The sequence below is a fragment of the Diabrotica undecimpunctata genome, chromosome 6 (genome assembly GCF_040954645.1).
Source record: "Diabrotica undecimpunctata isolate CICGRU chromosome 6, icDiaUnde3, whole genome shotgun sequence".
NCBI lineage: Eukaryota > Metazoa > Arthropoda > Insecta > Coleoptera > Chrysomelidae > Diabrotica > Diabrotica undecimpunctata.
The window spans coordinates 24,472,495-24,493,070 of record NC_092808.1 but is presented as its reverse complement, the minus strand read 5'-3'; the positions used below and the strand labels follow the sequence as shown (position 1 = coordinate 24,493,070).

At 34.2% G+C, this 20,576-nt stretch overlaps 2 protein-coding genes across 2 annotated transcripts in view; one reads left to right on the top strand and one right to left on the bottom strand.

Moving 5' to 3' along the window:
* LOC140443302 (aminopeptidase N) overlaps window positions 1–20,576 on the bottom strand; it is a 106,778-nt gene that overhangs the window by 22,878 nt on the left and 63,324 nt on the right. The window contains exons 4-10 of the mRNA XM_072534486.1: window positions 18,602–18,829; window positions 18,333–18,485; window positions 12,811–12,932; window positions 10,917–11,112; window positions 8,475–8,625; window positions 4,794–5,002; window positions 1,011–1,194 (exon numbers count right to left, since the gene is read on the bottom strand). Of these exons, the coding sequence (XP_072390587.1) occupies window positions 1,011–1,194; window positions 4,794–5,002; window positions 8,475–8,625; window positions 10,917–11,112; window positions 12,811–12,932; window positions 18,333–18,485; window positions 18,602–18,829 (1,243 nt within the window). The remainder of the gene's footprint in view (window positions 1–1,010; window positions 1,195–4,793; window positions 5,003–8,474; window positions 8,626–10,916; window positions 11,113–12,810; window positions 12,933–18,332; window positions 18,486–18,601; window positions 18,830–20,576) is intronic.
* LOC140443301 (uncharacterized) overlaps window positions 1–20,576 on the top strand; it is a 151,319-nt gene that overhangs the window by 75,988 nt on the left and 54,755 nt on the right. The gene's annotated exons all lie outside the window — the stretch shown is intronic.

Sequence of the window (20,576 nt, the reverse complement as noted above, 5' to 3'; positions counted from 1 at the left end):
TGTTTGACGTGCTCGTACGTTTCTTTGACGTTTCTGAAACCGAAATCCTGTAACTTCTGGTCCAGTCTTCTCTGGTATAGGTCCCTTATGGATTCCTCTTGAAGTTAATTTATGTTGAACTTCATTTCTTCTTCTTTCTGTTCATTTTCTTCTTGGTCTTCTTCGTGTTCTTTCCTTCTAGTTTGGGTGTTCAACGTCTAGGGAAACCTCATTTGTGAAATTATTAATCGGTGGTCAGTGCCACATTCGGCTGATTCCAATTTGAGATGTTTAATTTTATTAAGTAAATCCTTTGGAGAAAGTTGATATTCACCAATATTATCTTTGTATATCGCTTTTAAAACAAAAATTTCATCTATCAATTCTTCACTGACGTCTTTATTATAAGACTCGCGCAATAAATCAATTTTTTAAAATAATATTGTCGACATCTTCATCTCGGAATGTTCATAAAATGTTAAATAGCAAATGAATTTTATTCGCCGCATTAAATCTTCTGGTTAAATTTCCTCTTGTAAATATTAAACGTTTCACAGCGAAATATTGCATCGGGCTTAAAATTATCATTCGCGTCACTACAAGGGCCAGGCAAATGATCAAAAAATCTCGCAGGATTTTGTCGCTCTGTGATCCATTTGTGACTCCCCGCCCGCTGTCCTCGGCCTTGCTGAGTCCACGCTCGTTCACACTGTATACTAAGCCATAGACCAACTTCTTGCATCCCGACAATTCAACCTCTCTCAAAGTCACTTAGCTTCAAAAAAGGCTACTCAATAACCTACACGAAATTTTAACCAACACCGTAAATTCACGCAAATTGATTACGCAAACTAAATGCTTCTTTATCACCAAACAATTCACGCAGGCAAAAAAAACTTAACAGATAAACCTGAGAATTGTATCACTATTTGTTCATCAGGATAAGTCAATAAGTAAAAAATTAATGACATCTAATAAAGATGCGTAGGTGTATACCTTTTTTTGCCACTCAGTATATTTAAACTGTTTACCTGGCTTAAATTTGCTGTTTTCTCCTCGTAGTTCCTTATGACTGTTACCACTGGAAGTCTATCTTTAGTGATCCACGAGGCTGCTATTTCATTTATAGTTATAGGTTGCGGCAATTTTTTATCAAATCTCGCTTGTTCTGTTAAACTGAGCCAGATATCATCACCAAAGAATGTTTTGTATTGCCTGAAATATAACAAAAAGAAAGTTATACATAAGTTGTATTTTTAAATGATTTTCATCATCGCTGGCGTAGGTATATCAATCCTTTATCACACTATAGCAGGATACAAAAATTGTACAAACACATAATACCTATGCCTGGTTTTCTGAAATCTTATAAATAAAAATACGAGGCGTGTTTTTTAAGTTAGTACCATTTTGGAATTAAAAAAAGACGTGCAAAGATATGGCAATAATTTTATTTTTACATGAAAGCCTGTACCTTAATCTACTTTTCTACATAATTTTCGTGAATATTGAGGCACTTGTCATAACGTGGCACCAGTTTTTGAATACCCTCCTGATAAAATTCTGCCGCCTGACTTGTTAACCACTGCATCACAAATGTTTTGACTTCGTTATCGTCTTGAAGACGCTGACCGCTCAGGTATTTCTTCAAGTGCTGGAACAAATGGTAGTTGCTGGGCGCCAGATCAGGGCTAGATGGAGGATGATCTAGAGTTTCCCATTTAAATGATTTGATGAGATCTTTGGTCTGATTAGCCACATGTGGACGGGCATTGTCATGCAGCAAAACGATACCCTTACTCAACTTGCCACGTCTTTTGTTCTGGATTGCACGACGCAGATTTTTCAATGTCTCACAATAAGACGCTGCATTGATTGTCTCATTACGAGGCAGAAACTCCACTAGCAATACTCCTTTTCTGTCCCAAAAAACTGTGCACATGATTTTCCGGGCAGAAATTGTTTGCTTAAACTTCACTCTTTTGGTGGATTCTGGTGTGACGTAGGCCACCAACGTTTCGTCACCAGTAACAATTTGGTCTAAAAAATCTTCACCTTCACTGTGGTACCGCTCAAGGAAAGTCAATGCACTGCCTAAACGTTGGGTTTTGTGCAAATCCGTCAACATTTTTGGAACCCAACGTGAACACAATTTCCGGTAATTCAAGTTCTCGGTAACAATGCGATACAAAACAGTACGAGAATACTGAGGAAAGCAGTCGGACAATGATGAAATTGTAAAGCGTCTGTTTTCTCTCACCTTTTCGTCCACTTTCTGCACCAAATTTTCATTAACGACCGAAGGACGCCCACTCCGTTCTTCATCATGCACATTTGTGCGGCCATCTTTAAATGCTCTTACCCATTTCCTTACCATTCCATCACTCATAATGTTTTGTCCGTAAACTTCAACGATCTCACGATGAATATCGATCGGTTTTACGCCTTTAGCACTAAGAAATCGTATAACAGCTGGTACTTCACAATCAGCGTGACTCACGATTGTTGGAGGCATCTTAAAAACTGGAGTAAACAAGTATACAATGAAGAATCAGACTGTAATGGCGTCAGTGCGTAGACAAGAGATGTAGGTAACCAGCGCTCATGCGCGGAACGCCGACCGTAGCGCTGCGGCGGCGGAATTGCAACACGGTACTTACTTAAAAAACATGCCTCGTATTTAAATACAAAAAGAAAAATACACAAATACACAATTGGGCCGCTAAAATTAATTTTACAAAAGTTATGTACTGGGATCGACTAAGACATATATCGCATTTACTATAAATTCTGTTGTGAATAATCTGCATAAATATTTCTGCAGCGTGACTTATTAGGCGTATCATTTTATTGTTCTCAAATTTTCTTTTTATACTTCTTTTGGAGAGGGCTGTGTATGTACCTAGTAGTTAGAAAGTTCTGTGGGACTGCTCATATTTCGTGCATGTTATTAAAGAAGCACGTTAATTTGTTAACTGCTGTTTCGCTGAGCTGTTGAAGTGTTCTCCTATTGCAGAGCCTTATCTAGGAGTTTTGTTGCACTTTTTTCTTTTATAGCGCATATAACTTCTGCTGTCAATATTAGGAGATTACCTCCTTTTTCTATTGGTTGGCTGTTATTGGTTATCTGGTCTGCAAATATCTAGGAGATGTCTTTACCAAATTTATTTTTGCCCAAGACTCACGTAGAGAAGAATAATGGGTCTGGTGGTAAGAAAATAATAAATTATACCAATAGTTTGCAAAAAAAAACTAACAAACACCGTATAAATTTGAATATAATATAATTCGAATTTCATTTCGAATGTCCTATGCCCGAACTTCTCGATCGACGATGTGAATTAATTCGAAGTCGTGTAGTAAATAGTTTATTGTAAGCTAATAAATAAATACACCCAACGTAACTTCAAACTAACTTACGTACTTTACTAAGTTAAATATTCTGTTAAACTACAAACTCGAAAGACTGCAACCCCAATTAATAAGCTCACAAATAAAATAACAATTCTTCAAAAAGGCCATTGCCTTGTACCTTGACCGATCTATGCTTACAACATAATTGTCACTATGAAATTATTGACACACAATTTCGCAATTGATCTAATTTGTACCGGAAAGTACAAAATAATTTCTGTATTAAATTAAATTATATATTTATATCACAATTCTATAAGTGAAATTAGGAAGTTAAGATTAATGTGATTACAAATTAAGGGGTTTAAGTTGCGACTGAACAAACACATATTTTTATACAAAATATATAGCGATAATCAAAATATTCACTTTAAAATACATGCAATATATTATTAGGGTTTCTAAAATTAGAGGTTTAATCGTGGGTTAATAGTAAAGGTAAGTAACAGTTATTGTCAAAGTCAGAAACAAATGTTGCTCTGAAACGGTTCATTGAAAACTGTAAACCTTTTATTACTGTTAGTTGTGTTATTTTTAACTCTTCATCAAGCTAATATGATCTTAACTATTTTCTTATACTCCAGTCGTCAAAGGCGAAAATGCCAATGAACTTCTAAAAATCGTACGAACAAGCTGAATTTTGCCGAGAATATTAATTTTGGGACACCAAAAAATATGCAAAACAGTTTGCCACATTTACTTTCGGGCTTTCTCTTAAAAGCCCCCTTATTTGTACGCCATAGAAAAAAATATTTCCAATAAAAAATGTAGCTCAGGTAATTTTAATAAAAATGTTTCTTAGCCCTTTTTGTGTAAAACAAACCGTTTTCTCAGAAACAACGCTTGAAGCGATCGACGATTTTGAATGTCAGTTACGCACGCAAAATCAATTTTCATTAAAATTTGTATCATCTCGACGGTAAAAATTCGATATCTTTGATCCGAGTATCGGCAAAAATCAAGATGCGTTTTTTGTATTTTGCCGCATAAAACTAAGTTTTATAAAGGCTTTAAAAAAATAAACGCGTCGCGATTTTTGCCAATTTTTATGATTTTTGTGAGATCAATACAATTTATCTGACATATCTATCAACTGACATTCGAAATCGCCGGTCGCTTCAAGCGTCATTTCTGCGAGAACAGTTCATTTTACACAAAAAGCGCTAATTAACCTTTTTGGTTAAAAATCATCTCAGCTCAGCTACATTTTTTATTTGAAACATTTTTTTTCCCTTTTAGGGGGAAACCCTGGGGTAAACCTGGTAAACTTTTTTGCATTGTTTATGGGGTCCCAAAATTGATATTCTTGGCAAAATTCAGCTTGTTCGTTATCAATTTTAGTGATCAAATCTCTGACGCCTAGACTAATATTCGAGTGGTGTTTTTAATTGTCACATTACCTATCCAACATAAATCGTTGCATGCCGTGTACAAATGTGCTTTCTCCTAACGTGTAGTTTAGCATTCTAAATACCAGTTCCGTTTTGGCTGAAGATGAATCTTGCTTGATTGCTGTGCTTTTACCATGAGGATACCTTTTGCTAAATTCGTAATAATTGGAGTACAGTATTGTCATCGGCCAATTATTATACGAATCACAATCGTGCATCTGAAACATAATAGAAGGTTAGTGTTTTAGATTATATAAAGGTCAATGGGAATGTTAATTTGTTTTCTTTATTGGCGCTTTTTATTACTACTCCTACTCATCCTAACCTAGAGTGAAAAATAATTCGAGAAATTGTAACGTTTCGTCACGTTAATAAATTAATAAAATGTTTGTTGCGATAAGAATCCCCAATAAGAATCCGTACTCTCAATATTACAATTATTCAGAGATTGGCAATTCATATCACCTACCGAATAGGCAAATAAATATTCTTAAGTTGGTATACTCCAGCAAAGAAATAATGAAATGAGTCATAGTGATATCGTAAGTAACCGTAAAGTAACGTAAGTTATCGTATAATTATAATAAGCTGTCCTTATGGGTTTTGCGAAGAAGCGTATCAGTAGCGGAAAATTTATTTTTTATTTAGCGTATGGCACATTAAGAACACATAATTAAAAGCAATATTTTTATAAAAAACGTTAAATGGAGTATTACAAACGAACATCTAATATATCAATATAATCTAAAACATACTCGGTCTCATTCAGGAATTCCATCTTCTTAGTTTTTCTTGCTCTTCTTTCAATATATTACTCTCCTTATCTCTTTACTTCTTTCTTTAAACAGCTTCAAAACCAAATAAGAAATAAAATTAGGGAAGCTAAAGAAACCTACTTCTCTGAAAAATGTAAAGAAATAGAAGAACTGCAAAGCAGATATGACAACTTTAATCTACATAAAAAAGTCAAAGAACTAGCCGGAGTAGAAAGTAGAAGAACCTCGAATATATTGCTCGACAAAAATGGAAATATTATATTGAAGATAGAACAAAAACTACGACGATGGAAAGAGTACATCGAGGAATTATTTCATGACCAGAGAGAAGCTAGTACATCTGTAGATAGCCAAACAGGAGATGTAGGCCCAGAGATAACGAAATCAGAGGTTAGTCAGACATTAAACTCAATGAAAACCAATAAATCTGCTGGTCCAGATGAATTACCAAGCGAGCTATTAAAGTTGGTCAACGAGAAAAACCTGGACATAATAGTAGAACTGTTCAACGTTATCTATACTACGGGAATCATCCCTAGAGAAATATTAACATCAGCATTTGTGTGTTTGTCAAAGAAAGTGAATGCCAAAGAGTGCAGTGACTATCGAACCAAAAGCTTAATGTCACATACCTTGAAAATTCTGTTGAAAATTATCCACGCCAGAATTTACTCTAAACTGGAGTTGGATATTAGTGACACACAATATGGGTTCCGCAATGGTATGGGTACCAGAGAGGCATTATTCTCCTTCAACGTATTGATGCAGAGATGTTTGACGTCTGTTTTATAGACTACAATAAAGCGTCTGATAAAGTAAAACATGACCGACTCAAGGAAATTCTAAAAAATAAAAACCTAGATGAAAGACATTTAACAAACCTTTATTACAATCAGCGAGCAATAGTACGAATTGGAAAAGAGACATCTGAAGAAATGGAAATAAAGAGAGGAGTCAGACAAGGCTGCATACTATCACCTCTATTATTTAATGCTTATTCTGAAGAGGTAATTCAAGAAACTCTGGAAGATGAAATAGTCGGCATAAGAGTAAATGGAGTCTTAGTTAACAACATCAGATATGCAGATGATACAGTAATAATAGCCGATAGTTTACAAAACCTGGAAGTACTCATTAGTAAAATAGTAATGTGTAGTAGGGAGTACGGACTCTCGCTCAATACCAAAAAGACGAAGTTTATGAAAATTTGTAAAAACAACCATAATACTAACGAAAAAATCTTGATAGTAGAGGGCCAGCCGATCGAAAGAGTAAAAATGTACACTTACCTAGGAACACTTATAACAGAAAATAATTCCTGTTCCATACCATACAAGTTAAACGTTTACTTTATATTCCAGTTCTTCCTTTGACGGAATGTTTAGTTTTTATAGACGCTTATAAAATGAAAGTATTTTCTTCTTTGTGTAGTTGCGGCAATATGCTGATTCAGCTGTTGATTCAACTGTTGTGTCTTTATTTTGCTGTGTAAACACCTTTCGACATAATGTCAGGACATTGATTAATTTCGTTATTCAATAGGCTTCTCGGTTATTTGTCAAGAGAATTAAATTTTTCTCAGACATAAACTTTGAATCTCGATAATTGCGTTTCGTTCTGTATACTGCCGTAAACGCAATACGTAGAATTAATTGCGGGGAGTATTGTATTTGTAACAATATGATTTATGTCATGCTTGACTCGATCTATAACTTCTTCCAAATAAACACGTTTTGGCATGTTTTTAAAAGACATACATGGACATACAAAATAAACAAATATCTGCGGTTGCTAGCACCCGTTCTATTGACAGAATAAATAATTAAACATCGTTTTGAAATTAAAAGAATATACTAATTTGAGTATTTTACATCTTTAGGTATAAGTCGACTTCTTCACATTATTAATGCGAATAAAAACTTATTTTATAAACTAGATCTAATGTATTATTTTTATTATTATATGCAGAAATATAATATTATATTGTTACAATGTAAAGTGACCAGCAAGGAAACGCATATTTGCTTACGCACCGCCAATTATCGAATTTAAAATTTCCGAGGATGCATGATAGACACGTGATTTCAGCTACTTCTGAACACTTGTGACGCGTGATTTGTGATTTATGGTTTCATTTAATATTTGTTGGACTGTAGTCCTTGTCAAGAGTATGGCTTTGTGTTCACCTGGTGTAGACGCTGCTTGGGAGATTTGACGTACACGTATTAGGAGCGATACTTCTGAAGGAACGTTCAACCTGAGAAGGTGGCGCGTTAATTTATCTACACAATTTAGTTTTATTAAGAACATGTTTTAAGTTAAAAAAAAATGGTTAAGTTAGAGGAAATGTTATTTTGTTTTGTTAAAAACATGAAAAAAATATTATTTTGGTTGTTTCGTTGGTAATTGATCCATAAGTGCCCGGTAAGTCTAAATTTAAAATTCATAATATGCAGCCATTTTGTAATATTCGTTGTAAAATCTTTAAAATGTTTTTATTGTGTCATATTTTTTTAACGTTTCACTGATAATACATTACATTTACATCACAAATGAACTGTTTGGATACAAAGTTCGAATAGCCTTCACGATATTCAATCTCCAATAGAAGAGGAATGGAAAGAAGAAGAAACGTCACATTTTTATTGTTGCAGTCATTTCTTAAGTTGGGTAGGTATAACATAAATTTATCTATAACACCTAAATGATGACATCGAGCTAGTTTGGTCTATTTAAAACAACGAAGTTCATTTTATTTTCAGAAAAACATAAAATCTAAAAAAAAAAATTAAATACTACCATACGATCAGCCGTATTACAAAATCGCCACAAACCAAAATTTGTATAAATCGTGCCCGTCGTTTCCGAGACAATTGAGGCGTTCCAAACTTAAAACGCACTCTGTGTAACTTACCTTTAATGTAGTGTACGCTGTGACGTATCTTACTAATGCATTGTTAATATGGGCATCGCTCCACCAAAATGGAGTCGCCAAAGCACCCAACCATTGGTACACCAGCTCATGGATTATATGACAGGAATCATGGCTAACTAGTTCGCTTTCTCTAAACAAAACGTTTAGTTAGTTAAATTATAATGGTAACTAAAATATCAATTTAAAATAAATAAGCAGCAAAAATATATCTTTGGTCTCTCCTGTAAACTTGTACTATCAACTAAACTATCACTGCATAAAACTTGTAACGTAATAATTGTAGGAAATCCATCGCAATATGGACTACAAACATCTTCTTCTTTATGTGTCATCTCCTCTAAGAAGGTTGGCAACCATCATGGCAATTTGCACTTTAGATACCGCTGCTCTAAAGAGGTCAGCAGAAGTGCAGTTAAACCAAGCTCTCAAATTGTTTGACCAGAAGATGCGTTTTCTTCCGCGACTCCTTCTACCCTGTAATCTTCCTTGCATTATTATTTGCAACAAGTTATAACGCTCGCCCCTCATGACATGTCCCAGATATTGCAATTTTCTGACTTTAATTGTATTTAAAAAAACCTCTTAATCTTTTTTCATTCCTCCCAACACCTCGACATTCGTGACTCTATCCACCCAACTTATTCTTAATATCCTTCTGTAGGCCCATAACACGAAGGCTTCTAATCTCTCCGAAACATCTTTCGTTAATGTCCAGGTCTCCAACCCATAAAATAATACGGAGAACACGTAGCATCTCAGAAGTCTTATCTTTAAAGAAATTAAAATGTCCCTGCTGCAGAGTACTTTTTTCAGTTTGTTGAAAGAATTTCTCAAAGGTCAACAATTGACCAGATTTTTGTGCTACGTCAAATCTTAGAAAAAACCAATGAATTTAATATTGACACGTTCCATCTCTTTGTGGACTTTAAGTCAGCGTATGATAGCGTCCTAAGAGGTAAATTATACGAAGCCATGAATGAACTTAACATTCCCCATAAATTAATAAGGCTCGTAAAAACAACTATGAGTAAAGTGATCTGCAGAGTGCAAATACAAGGCGATATGTCACAAGCGTTTGAAACATATGCAGGATTAAGGCAGGGAGACGCGCTGGCGTGCCTTCTCTTTAATATAGCGTTAGAAAAGACTATAAGAGATGCCGAGTTACACAATAGGGGAAAAATCTTTAATAAATCAACGCAGATTATGGCTTACGCTGACGATCTGGATTTGATCGCACGTACTACACGAGGACTTAAAGAGATGACTTCCACCTTCTTGACAGCCGCACAAAATATGGGCCTTAAAATAAACGAGGAAAAAACCAAAATGTTAGCATCTATTCCAAATAACAGAGATAGAGCTAGAAACGCCGAAGAAAACTTCAGTATAGACCAATATAATTTTGAGGTAGTAAATAAGTTTACATATTTGGGTTCTCTCATAACAAACGATAATGACACATCTGAAGAAGTAAAACGGAGGGTACTGCTAGCAAACAAATGTTATTTTGGACTAAGCAAGCAGCTAAAAAACAGAAATTTAAGCCAGAAAACCAAACTAATAATATATAGAACACTCATCCTACCAGTGCTGACATATGGGTCAGAAACATGGACCATCTCCAAAACAGACGCAAATCTTCTGCTCGTCTTCGAAAGGAAGATACTAAGAAGAATAATGGGCGCATTCTGTGAGAATGGTATTTGGAGAAGGCGATATAATTTCGAATTGTACGAGAAGTATAAAAATATAATAAATGGTAGAGATGTAATATCCTTCATAAAAATAGGTAGGCTTAGATGGGCTGGACATGTGTCAAGAGCAAATGAAAATTACCCACCCAGACGAACTCTATTATCGGTCCCAGTGGGAAATAGGAGTAGAGGCAGACCACGACTGAGATGGAGGGACGGTGTGGACGAGGACGCAAGGAAAATCGGCGCGGCAAATTGGCAACGGTTGGCGATGAACAGAAACGACTGGCGAAATAGACTGGGGAAGGTCAAGGCTCAACTAGAGCTGTAGCACCACTGATGATGATGATGATGAAAGAATTTCTTGCCTGTCCTATCTTGCCTTAATCTCTTCTGTGTACTCATTATTTTCGTTAATTATTATACCCAGATATTTATACTTTTCAACTTTTTTAATTTGTTCTCCATGTATTGTTATGTTTTCTTGGCGCTATTGGGCTTTTGTAATTACCATAAATTGTGTCTTTTTTGTATTTAGGGACAGTCGGTTTTCTTCACTGACTTCTACCACACTACTACATACATAGAACGCTTTATTATTTATATACAACATGATATTCTATAAAAAAAGCAAGCAGCCAATAATATTTAGAGTGTGTCACCATGACAAAGGTTCAAGGAATGAGAAGGAAATATTTTATATCCATGATCTTTTACAACTTACTTAAAAAGTAGAACACCCCAGCTGTCTGCTGGTCTGGTAGCTTGGTATGTCGGTAAAGCGAATATATCTAACTTCGGCAATGGAAACGGGATCTTCCAAAATTCTTCTAGTACAACCAGGGACTCTTGTACCTTTTGGGAAACATTAGTTAGAGCATTTATAAAATCTGGTCTAGCCCAAACGGTAACTGCAATATCTGAAAAATGTAGAATTTGAATAAGTACGTCATCACAGAACTCCTCAAAAGTAAATTATAAAATATTAATAAGAATGTGTACTTCTATAGACAGATTCATATTTTTTAAATGTTATGACAGTTTGAACTATACTTTTTTTTGCTTTAGATAAAAACAATGATAAGGTAGACTAATGATCACGGTCAATAACGTACTCGATCTACTGAAATGCAAAATCTAACAACTACGTGAGATTTATTTCATCATCATCAGTGGTATCACAGAACAATCCTCCATTCGCCACTGTCCTTGGCAACTATCCTCCATACCTAACTACAACAGCCCATCGTTGTCGACAGTTGTCCCATCGGCCCTTTTCAGTCAAGAACTTTTCTGACTGATTCATCTTCCTCTCGCCTGCTCACATATTCTATCCATCTAAGAAGTGCCAGTGTAATGAATTTTCCAACGTCAAATATCCCAAAACTTCTATATAACTCAAAGTTGTAATATCTGCACCACAAACCTTTAAACGTTTAAGTATTTCTTGGCCATTCTGTGTAAGTGACCATGTTTCTGTTCCATAGCAGTAATCTTATTAGTGTTTTATAGATGGTCAGTATAGTTTTCAGGTTATCTGTCTACTCAGGCTATAGTATCTCTTATTGGCAAGAACTATTTTTCTTTTAATTTATTCGATGACAGTCAACAGCCAGCCTAGGTATATTAAGGTGTCCAGATTTTTTACTTCTAAATCGTCAATTATTATTCTTCTAGATGTCTGGTTGATTGACCTTGTAGAACACATATATTTGAAATCCACAAGTAAACTAAACTACGAAGTCTCCTGTAGCTGTCTGTATACCATGTATCACAAAAAATTTGTTAAAATCCGTTATAAAAGGTATATAAATTAATGATGGAATATGGATTCCAAAAACGTTTTGTCTTCAATTTATATACCTTTTATAAAGGATTTTAACAATTTTTTTTTACATATAATTGGTCTTTTGGGTGTTTATATTTAGTACCATTATCAGTTTTGTGACTTTTTAATTTCTTTAATTTTAAAACATTTGACGAAACTGTATTATCACGTTAACCCTTTGTCTAATAAACTAATTTTGTGTCGCTACAAATACGTCAAGTGTGTGTACTTAAAAGTTCCCCTTTTCTTTATAAATTATGTTTGGGTTAAAATTTCTTTCTTAAGTAAAAAAAAATTCCGTAAAAAGTTCTTTCTTAAAGTACTTCTTTAAGTTAATTATTATTTTAGTGGTGATTAAGAACTATGATGTGTTATATCATTCTTTGTTTTTTAAATCCCCATAATAGTCCCATCCATGTGGTTTCTTTATTGATGTTTATAAAAATATTGTCATTAATTCTATGATCTTTCTTGATAATCTAGTTCTTCTAGGGCACTTAACCTGTTTCATAAGTCAGGCTACTGATGTTTTTATATTGCTTTCTTTACGTATTTACTGACCCTTTCTTTCTTATACTTTCTAGACTAATATAATTTGGTTCTTTTTTTATATCAGTTGATTTTTATATTTATAAAATAGATTAGATTTGAAAACCAAAATCTTTCTTAAAGTTAAAATAATTTTATGTCAGAACAATATTTTGTTCCTCGTATTAAATAAACTAAATATATTGGAATGAAATAATAATATTTTTTTATGATATAGGAATTTAAGTAACAAAATACACACCTTTTTCTGGAGACAGGCTGCTTGTAATATTGCTGAATTCTGAGATCACAATTCCAATGGAAAAAGTGGCCATTACGGGAGTCCTTTTGAAAGTATCCCAGTACCAGTCTTTTATTACCTCACTACAATAAATTATTAAATAATCAATTTAAACAAATACAATTTAAATAGGTAATATTTCTGTAGATTATTAAAAAATCAATTTAAACAAATAAAATTTCAATAGGTGATATTTCTATAGATAAAAACATTCTAATATAGACAGGCACCAAGAAATACCGCTATAACGTATGCTATCGGCCAAGAGAGAGAAAAAAGAATAATTCAATTATTATGCATTATATATATATATATATATATATATATATATATATATATATATACATATATATATATATATATATATATATATATATATATATATATATATATATATATATATATATATATATATATATATATCATCGTCATCATCATCATCATCATTTTCAGCATATTCTACCGATTATGGTGTAGCCCCCTTACATATTCATTCTTCATATCTGCCCACGCTTTTCTTTGCCATGTTGTACCGGCTTGTTTCCTGATGTCAAAGTCCCATTGGACGTCTTCTTGGGTCTTTTGACGCCTCTTGGATACCACAGTGGTATTCTAGTGGACCACCTATTGTCAGTTCTTCTCGCTAAATGTCCCACCCACTGCCATTTTAAAGATTTAATTCTATGGATTACATCAGTAACCTTGGTTTTCTGTCTGATCTATTCTATTCTTTTTCGATCTCTCTCTGTTATACCTAGCATGCATCGCTCCATTAACCTTTGAGTGACTGAATTTCGATATTATCTCTTTTTTTAGTGTCCAAGTTTCGCAGCCGTATGTCATGGTTGGTAGTATACACTGATCGAATGCTTTTTTCTTCAGGTGGATTGGCATCTTCGATTTGAATATAACTGCATTTCTACCAAAAGATGTCCAAGCCAGTTTCATTCTTCTGTCGATTTGTAGGAATAAGAAACCAGATTTATGTATTATTTGTCGCAGGTTATACTCGTCTACTGTCCTAAGTACAGTGTTGTTTATTATTACATCTTGGACATCCACTAGTTCGTTGTACATGGTTTTTGTTTTTGTCAACTTCATTGCTAGCTGCATTTAGGTCGCTTATAAGTTCTTGTAGTTCTGCAAGATTACTAGCAATCAAAACGATGTCGTCTGCAGATCTTAGATGGCTGAGCTATTCTCCATCAATAGTTCGGCCTTTGTTCTGCCAGTTTATTATGCTTAAAATATTTTCTAGAGTTCAACTGAAGAGCTTTGGTGATTTTGCGCCTTCTTGTCAGATGCCTCTGGTAGTGGGAAATTTTGGAGTGTTATCATAAATGTTTACCTTAGCTTTTGTTTGTCTATATATATTTGCTAAAGTCTCTGTGTATAGTTGGTCAATATCTTGGTTGGTCAGAGCTTCTATTACTGCCTTGGGATAGAATGGAAAGCCTTCTCGAAATAGATGAAGGTTAATGTTAAAAGTATCTTATATTTTTCGGCTTTACTCATTAGTTCTCAAAGCGTGTGGATATGATCCAGAGTACTGAATTCACTTCTAAAGCCAGCGTACTCTCTGGGCTGTGCAGCATCTAATGCATTTATTAATCTGTTGTTGATGATTTTTGTGAATATCTTATCTGGTGCATAATACAATGAAATTTAAAAATTTTTTTTCTTAAAAATATTTTAAGTAGCGTTCTAAATTATTTAATCCGACTGACTGTAAAAGGCGATCTATCCATACAAACGACCCCTAGTTCGACCACTTCACTTTGTTATCTTCAATATCATTTTTTACTTGGTACAAGATGTCCTGTAATGTTGAAGGCCTTCTTCTTCATGTACCATATCCGTTCAAAACGTCGGTGACCATCATAGCTATCTCAATTTTATTTACTGCCACCCTAAATAGCATGCTTGTATAAAACCATATCAGTCTCACAAATTCTTTAAGCACGAAGTCTTTCTTCGTCCTGGACTACGTTTGCCCGCTATTTTCATTTGCATACTATTTTGTCACAACATAAATTTGTTGTTGTTGAAGATAAATCATTAGAATACAACAAACAGGCATATCTATGTTTCGTGGACCTTAAGAAGGCATTTGACCACGTCAAATAAAGTTATTAATAGTTGTTTATTACTTATTGTACGCAAGTGAGATACCTCTAGGAATAATCAACACGATCGAAAATAGCTACTAAAACAACACAATAAAAGTAAAAGTAGAAGAACAACTAACCGACCCGATTGGAGCTGGCAGTGGTATAAGACAGGGAGATTTCCTGAGTACTCTATTGTCCAACCTGATTATGGATGATGAAAAAACTGAAAAAAATTGATGATAAAACACTATGGGGCAGAGTTAGAAGTACAGATATACGGCGTAGATGCAAGGTGGAGGACATCAAGGACTGGGTAAGAAATAGAAGAGTAGAATGGAACGATCGTATAATTCAAATGACAACAAAAAGAGTAGTAAAGACGACAAGAGCCGGTTCCTTAATAGGAAGACCACGAATACGATGGTTTGACAACTTACTGGAGGCACATTGAAAAACGGATAGAGTCATGACTACATATAAGTAAAAACAAGAAGAAGAACATATATTTGAGACCTCCCATTACATGTCCGAAGTACACCAGCTTTCCCTTCTTAATGCTTTTATAATCCTAGTAGTCTTGCTGAGACGTTTTAGTATTGTTGAGTTTCGAATCTTCTCCACCCAAGAAACTTTTAAAATTTGTCTATAGCACCACATGTCGAAAGCTTTAAGTCGATTTAGATTATTTTTGTTCACAGTCCAAGACTCAATACCATAAAGTAAGACCAACGTAGCAGCGAAGTAAGCGGATCCGCAATGCCAATTTTAGGTCTCTGTTACATAATACCTTGGGAATTCTTCTAAAAGTGGTTCTGGCTTACTCACAATTTAACAGATATCCAACGTAAATAATTTTATTAGAAATGTTGAAAACCAATTGGGACAAATCTAATAGCTCCCCCACAACATCGAAACTATCTGTCACGAAATTCACGAATCATACAAATATGCTCAACTGCGCATTATCTGCGGTGTCACAGTTTTCATCCAAAGCCAGTGAAATATATTTGCAGTCTTGCAGTCCGGCGATTATTTGTCTTTCAACATCCTGGAATATATCATAAATTTGGCACATGACGGTATTTCTGAACAAAGCGACATGTTAAAGAATTATTTAGTAAACCATGTTGAATTATCTATTCATTGTTGCTTTCATTTCATCACTTTTGTGGCGTGACCCGACAGGATAAGAATTATTGTTAAATGAATTTGTTGGTTGTGTTTTCTCACTTAGTTTTAAATTCACGAATCACGATATCGTCCTCATATTTATGTTTTAAACTCTACGCAAGAGTGTAACTGATGCTTTACAGCCCGAAACATTGGTGTATACCAATTCGACAAAAAAATTATTATTTTTTATTTTTTTGAGTAAGTTCTCGAGTGTCACTTCTACTACTCCGCCGTGCCACTTCGTAGCATGAAAAAACAAATACTATTTTTAGCCATGTGAAGAACTATATATTTGTCCACATTAAAGGGCAATATCCAGGTAGAACAACTATTTCGATACGAATTCAGTTCATCTTGTAGTTGGATATAAGTAAATATCCAACTACAAGATATTTATCAGGATATATTTGGACATTTATCAGGAATAGAAGCCTTCTAGGCATCGTGCATCTGAACTTAATAAAAAAATTGGAGATCACTGGAGATGATGGGGACTATGAATAAAAGTAGAAAAAGTAGACAAAACTGATCCTTAAGGTGATGTGTAAGAAGATTAAAAGAATGGAAAAGAAAATAATTTTAAGTTATCGATACGAATGTTCGTAAAAATTATTTGTAATAGTAGTTTTAATTTTGTTGTTTTTAATTTATTATTTGTAGTCATATCTGCTAAAAAATCTACCAAGAAAAGCTATCGTAAAATTAACAAATTTAATAAATGCTGCCTTTAGACTACAATATGTTCCAGATTTATGGAAGATAGCTGAGGTGATCATGATACCAAAGCCTGGGAAACCCCCCAATGAGATGACATCATATAGACCAATATCACTCCTACCTGTGATGTCCAAGGTGTTTGAAAAACTCCTCCTGCGAAAAATCCTACCAATAATTGAAGAAAAGAAAATAATTCCAGATCATCAATTTGGATTTAGAAATAAGCATTCGACAATTGACCAGGTGCATAGAATAACTGCTATAATTGAAAAATCATTAGAGAAAAGAAAAGTCTGTTCTGCAACCTTCCTAGATGTGGCACAGGCGTTTGATAAAGTCTGGCATTCATGCCTAAACAATATTCAAATATATTACAATCATATCTAGCGAACAGAAATTTTAGAGTTAAACAAGAAGATGCATACACTGATCTCAAGGATATTGAAGCAGGTGTTCCACAAGGGAGTGTATTGGGTCCAGTCCTATATCTAATATACACGTGTGATATACCTGAACTAGAAGACGACACCACTACCTTCGCAGATGACACTGCTGTCTTAGCGGTAAGTGACACCGTCGAAGAAGCTACAGAAAAACTACAAAATTCAATAAATAAAATCCATGAATGGACCAAAAAATGGAAAATTAAACTGAATGAGAATAAATCAGTCCATATAAATTTTACCAATAAGAGAATTAATAATATTCCTATTGGAATAAATGATGTCCAAGTGCCTATTGCAACATCAGCAAAGTACTTGGGGATCACTCTTGATGCGAAACTTCGCTGGAAAGCTCACGTGAAGAAGAAAAGAGAAGAACTAGGCATCCGCTACAAGAAAATTTATTGGTTAATGGGAAGACATTCCTCTCTATCCATAAATAATAAACTCCTAATCTATAAGCAAATACTGAGACCAGTATGAACCTATGGCTGCCAACTCTGGGGTTGTGCCAAGCCTAGTAACATTAAAGTAATCCAGATATTCCAGAATAAAGTACTGAGGAACATCGTAGATGCGCCTTGATACGTTAGGAACAACGACCTTCACCTCGACCTCAAGATGGAAGACGTCAATCAGATAATCAAGAAATTTGCAGGGAGCCATGAACAACGACTCCATCATCATGTAAACGTCGAGGCTATCTAGCTCCTCGACAATACGAACCTAGAAAGAAGGCTCAAAAGAACAAAGCCTTTTGAACTGGTATAATGAGTGAGTGAAAAGCAGAGTAAAGTGTTGTGCGAGTATGCATGCTAAATTTAATGCTAGTTATTAGAAATAATAGGAAAGATACTAATGAGTAGACACCTAATTTTAAGATTTCATTAGTAATTTAAGTTAGAAACAAATTGATAATTGGTCTTACTGACCAGATTTTAATGTAAGTACACTTCTGTGTCTTTAGTAAAAAAAAAAATTTGTAGTCATATAAAAACTTATGGTTTACAGTCTATCAAGGTCAACTGTATATACTTACTGTGGAGTTGTGTAGTCCAATGGCATATTGGATATAGCCGTCATATTTTTGTGTCTGGCTACCGAAATTACAAATGGAACTTTAAATGCTGGTTCATCGTAGCATGGAAAAACACTTCTTGCCATATTTGGCCTCATATGAGTAGCTACAAACCTGTTCAAAATGAAAAAAAAATAGAATTAAGTATATATATATATATATATATATATATATATATATATATATATATATATGTGTATATATAATTAATAATATACTTATATACATACCACTTAGTTTCTTTAGTCATCGGATCTACATAGTTGCCCCTGAAAAGTCCTTCTGTTGAATCGTTAAAAATTTTTCCAGTAAAGTGAAGGTATACTTCCAACAACGCTCCCGAGTTAATTGGACTTTGTAAAACAATATTGTACAACGGTTTACTTCTAACCTTTTCTGCTGATTCTATAACCACTGGTACTGGAGGAAATTCTCGTTCAATAGGATCTGATAGATTTCTGGAAAAGAAGTAACAAATATGTGTGTGGTAAAAATTATTTCAGTAACATCTAAAGTATAAGATAATGATGTTAGAAAGAGTAAATAATTTGTTTTTGCTTAGCTAATCTAACTCGTTTATTTTTGAACGATTATAAGTTCTGGCAAAAACGTAAATTTCGCATAGCATATAATATATTGTATACTCCAAACTATACTCAATTATTTCTGAATAATTTTTTTTTATTGAACCTAATCAAATCTTTGTAAGAAGATGCATTGAAAAACGAATTCATGTTTTTTAATTGACTGACGATGAAAACAAAATATCTCAGCTACTGATCTGCACTGACTCAGGTTTTAGCATAAAAAATATCAATACTTTTGTGCCAAATCTTTATCATGTTTTGTATATGGATGATTTGCTTAAACAAATACAACAGATATATTTGCAGTATTTTGGGCACATTGCTAGAAGAACAGGTACGATGGAAAAACTGATAGTCGAGGGTAGAGTTGAAGGAAAGAGACCTAGGGGAAGATCTCCAAGCCGCTGGGTAGATCAAACAAAACACTACTTAACCAAGGGTTACATGAAGCCGAACAACTAGCCCAGGACAGAGAAGGATGGAGAGAAATCGTGAAAAAATTGTAAAGGCCTGATGGTGTCACCACATCCCAAAAGGGATTAGGACTGAGGAGGAGAAGGATTTGAAATGAATGGCTTCCACTCGAAACCACCTAGAGCACATGTTAAAAACTGTAGAAACTTTCTCGAATGATATCAATATTACTTTGGACTAGATAACTGTCGTATTCCAAATATAGTCAAAGCAAAGGTTGGGGTAAACCTTCGATTCGATATGCTAAATTTTCTGCTTTCTTCTTCTTAGCCTTCTTTCTTCCATTTTTGGACATAGGCCTCTCCGAACTAGATCTCTATCCTGAGCAACATACTTCCAATTTGTTCCGGCTATTCTTTTGATGTCGTCTATCCGTCTCATCTGTGATCTTTCTCTTGGTCGTTTACCTTTGTAAGGTCTCTAATGTATTGGGGCGTTCCAACGTTTGTCTTTTTGTCTAGCAGTATGACCTGCGAAGCTCCATTTGAGTTTGGCAATTTTCGTTGTGATATGCTCAATATTTTTCCGAAGCCATTTTCTTGTGGCATTTTAAAGTAATTACTATTTTAATGGGAATTTGCCACAACTGAAGGTTAAAATAAGTTTATTGACGTTTCAATCTCCACTTCGGAAATCGTTCTCAAAATTTAAATAGTAATAAATTAGACACATTTTGTTTTTTGTTACTTGGTGAAAAATTCTTCTATTAATTTAATTTTTTCTGATTCATTTATATTGACAATTCAGACATATATTGTACATTTTAAAGTAGACGACTTTAAAATGATATTGCCAATATTGCGTTTCTGAAACGACTTTATTGTAAGGTAGTTCATTTTATCAACTTTAACTTATAACTTGGTAAAAAAAATTTTTTACCATACCAAATGCTTAATGCCCAATGGGCAGATTGTTGTACTCAATGGAGTAAAATTTTGGTTATGTATTGAGAGGAGAGACACAGGTCAAAGGGAAAGACATCTAAAGGAAGACGAATAATCTCGTCATTAAGATACCACCGTGAATGCTGTGGCTGCGCCTCCATTAAGTTTTCTAAGGTGGCAGCTCCAGAGAAAAGGATAGTTAATATTACGAATCTCCGCCGGGGAAAAGAAGAAATTATCTTTGATTTAGATGCTTTAAT